Raw genomic sequence first — 3,239 nt, forward strand, 5'->3', positions numbered from 1 at the left:
ATGTTTTATGAAGAAGAAGAGGGAAATGCATTCAACTCAACCTCAAAGATACACAGCTTATGTTTCAGTGAGTAACACTGAATGTGAACAGGCTTTAACAATGTGACACTATAACATTTAGACATTTGAAATGTGTTAGACATTTTCAAACTAATTGATATATTTTTAAATAAAATGTCATTATATATATATATTGAGCTGTGTGTGTGTAATTAAATTACAAGTGGAAACTGCCTCTTGATTAATATAAAGCCGAACAAATGTATGCTCTTCTATAACATCAATCACAGCTGTATATTTGTTTGAATAATACACCTTCACTGACAATATTAATGGCTGATCTGGCAAAGTGCTAAGAACAAGTCCACAAAACAGAACAACTTTACAAATCTAAGAATCCCTTTGTACAGTACATTGCTCTACTGTACAATCACCTGTGTTACAAAAGGTGCTATTGTTCCATGTTAACCCTTTGAAAGAGGTATTGTCTGACAGTATTCTAAGGTCTTTTAGGGGAACAGCTGAAAACGTTGACAACCCTCAGTACTCTATGAGCTTCTATCGTATGTTGCTGGGTCAGGGAGTTTGTTTTTTTTTTACAAAGGGGCCCTCTGGTATAAAAAGGAGGGCTTCCGACAGGTAGGCAAGCAGTTCAGCTTCAAGAGCAATACCGGCACCATCACCTCTACCAACACCACCGTAAACATGACTACCAAGTCCATGAACATGATGAGCAAGGTCATCTTCTACGAGGACAAGAACTTCCAGGGTCGTTCCTATGAGTGCATGAACGACTGCGCTGACATGTCCTCCTACCTGAGCCGCTGCCACTCCTGCAGGGTGGAGAGGGGCTGCTTCATGGTCTATGACCGCTCCAACTACATGGGAAACCAGTACTTCATGAGGAGGGGTGAGTACTCCGACTGCATGGGCATGATGGGCATGAGCGAGTGCATCAGGTCCTGCCGCATGATCCCCATGTACAGAGGATCCTACAAGATGAGGATCTACGAGAGGGAGAACTTCGACGGCCAGATGCACGAGGTGATGGACGACTGCGAGAACGTCATGGACCGCTACAGCATGTCCAACTACATGTCCTGCAACGTGATGCAGGGCCACTGGCTGATGTACGAGCAGCCCAACTACAGAGGCAGGATGATGTACATGAGGCCCGGCGAGTACAGGAACTTCATGAACATGGGCATGAGTGGAATGAGGTTCATGAGCATGAAGCGCATCATGGATTCCTGCTACTAGATGGTGACTCCTGATGGTGCAGCAGTTCATTTCAAGACAAAATGAGTTATGACGCTACTCAAGTCCAACGACATACAGAAGGATGTTGATTGCAGCAAAGAGATGACAAAGACTGATGATCACTGAACTGCACACAGAGATTCGGCAACTAAAAGGACTAATTGCAATCAACTTATGAATTAAGAAACACAAATAAAGTCAACTTTCTTATAAAATATATTCAACATTTCTTTGTTTTTTTTATTCAGATGCTTTCCTTCTGATACAATTTTCCCTATCAATGTAGGTAAATGGATATGGATAATATGTAGCTGAATACTGAAATTTAGCACCTGGTACAGATCATTACAATTCGGTATTGAGTATTGAAAAATCCATTCAACATGAAGAATTATCTACACAATACTTAAGTGGGTGATCTTGTCAGTGCAGACATGCTGCCCTGGTTCTCAACAGGGTTTGGTTCTTAGTTAGTAAAAAAAACATTATTAGATTATATCATAGGTTCTTTAGCATAGCAAAAACATGGTTTTGATTTTTTTTTTTTTTTTTTCTCAAGGGAAATTTCTCAGGAAGTCTAGCTCTCTATTGCATGGACAAAAACAAGCTAATATAACCACAGTCTTATCTGATGATCACTGAGCAGCTGTAGGTTAAAACCCTTACTCAAGGTACATCAAATACTGTAGGTAATAAAAGAGGAACAAGCATTTCTCTTTCACTTTCCCCACCCGGGTATACTGAAACTGTGACACAAGCCTGCTCCTCTAATTTTTAGGCCTGTCATAAAAAAAGGGGTCTGTGTTGCCTTTGCCCCCTTTGAATTTAATGACAGGGCTGCATTTCAGCGTCATCATGCAGAAATCTATGTCAAATCATGTGGGACATTTTTTTTTAGAAGGGCTTGAGAAAATGACGTTTTGAAACCGAAACATACATACTTTGAACTTTTGGATTTAAATACATATGGAAAACTGCTGAGAACCTAGTTGAGGCAATTAACATTAAAGCATCTGGGTAGCTGAAATGGACAGTATTTTAATGCCAATCTCCTTTGAGAAAACAATGTATTGATGCGTCAGCCTTGCAGTGTACTTTATCTATTTCTGTCTATGACTGTGAGAAGAAGTGAGCAGCTCTTTAACTGACTGCCACTGCCAGACCAACATGAAGAAAGGTTGGAGAGTGGAGACTGACTCAAAGGTACCACAAACACTTGGTAATGATTAATTCCTCACAGTACCGGGAAGAGCATCTCCTTCAAAGTGTAATGAATACAACTGATCAAAGTGGAAAGTCCAGTGGTCATGCGGCTCTCTGCATTAATCCTTGTTAAGTCTCTGTGTATGTGGGAAAATCAGGCTCCCATTCTGCAGGTCAAGGTGTATCTGCTTCCTGTGACCTTGTCTGCTCCGTCTCTCACATTACGAGGTGTAGTAGCTCCCATCGCTCCCTGTCAGGCCTAATTAGAGCAGATCCGAACAGATAACAGTCATTAGTCAGGCAGCCTCATACAGGCAGGGAGCTGGGATCCTATAAAGCCTGTGGCTCCTTTGGGGTACCGCCCACTTTTTCCCAACAGCAAGATGATGCTAACCTACATATTAGTAGCTATGACTAAGGGATTTTTAACTGGAATCACCAAGCTTCATGTTCCAGTAATCAACTGACTGTGAATAAGGAGATACTCGTTCACTGAGGCTTTAAATTTGGTGAAGGGTGAAATTCTGACCTGACAGTTGCTCTAGATGAAATGGTGGTACATTACCAAAGCAAAGGAGGTAACCTCTACTTTACAGTACTCAGTACATTTTCAAATCAAACTAATTCCCAATCTGTATTCTGAGTATCTAATAGCACTGTGATCAGATTCACTGTGGCGTCATTAGATTGTCTTTGTTCTTCTTAGTGTCTGCCTATTTTTTTTTTTTCATCTTTTGGGTTCCCATCATGGAGGCACAGCAATACACTGTATGCAT

At 41.0% G+C, this 3,239-nt stretch overlaps 1 protein-coding gene across 1 annotated transcript; it reads left to right on the forward strand.

Annotated features, from left to right (window-relative positions):
* The first annotated feature begins 696 nt into the window (after window positions 1–696).
* LOC128376749 (gamma-crystallin M2-like) lies at window positions 697–1,260 on the forward strand. Its single transcript, XM_053336570.1, has one exon. The coding sequence runs from the start codon at window positions 706–708 to the stop codon at window positions 1,258–1,260; it is 555 nt and encodes a 184-aa protein (XP_053192545.1). The 5' UTR covers window positions 697–705.
* Window positions 1,261–3,239: the final 1,979 nt, after the last annotated feature.

This window comes from Scomber japonicus, chromosome 17 (genome assembly GCF_027409825.1).
Source record: "Scomber japonicus isolate fScoJap1 chromosome 17, fScoJap1.pri, whole genome shotgun sequence".
Classification (NCBI taxonomy): domain Eukaryota; kingdom Metazoa; phylum Chordata; class Actinopteri; order Scombriformes; family Scombridae; genus Scomber; species Scomber japonicus.

Excerpts from the sequence above, each read along its gene's own strand:
- LOC128376749 (XM_053336570.1), top strand. The coding sequence starts at position 706 with ATGACTACCAAGTCCATGAACATGATGAGCAAGGTCATCTTCTACGAG.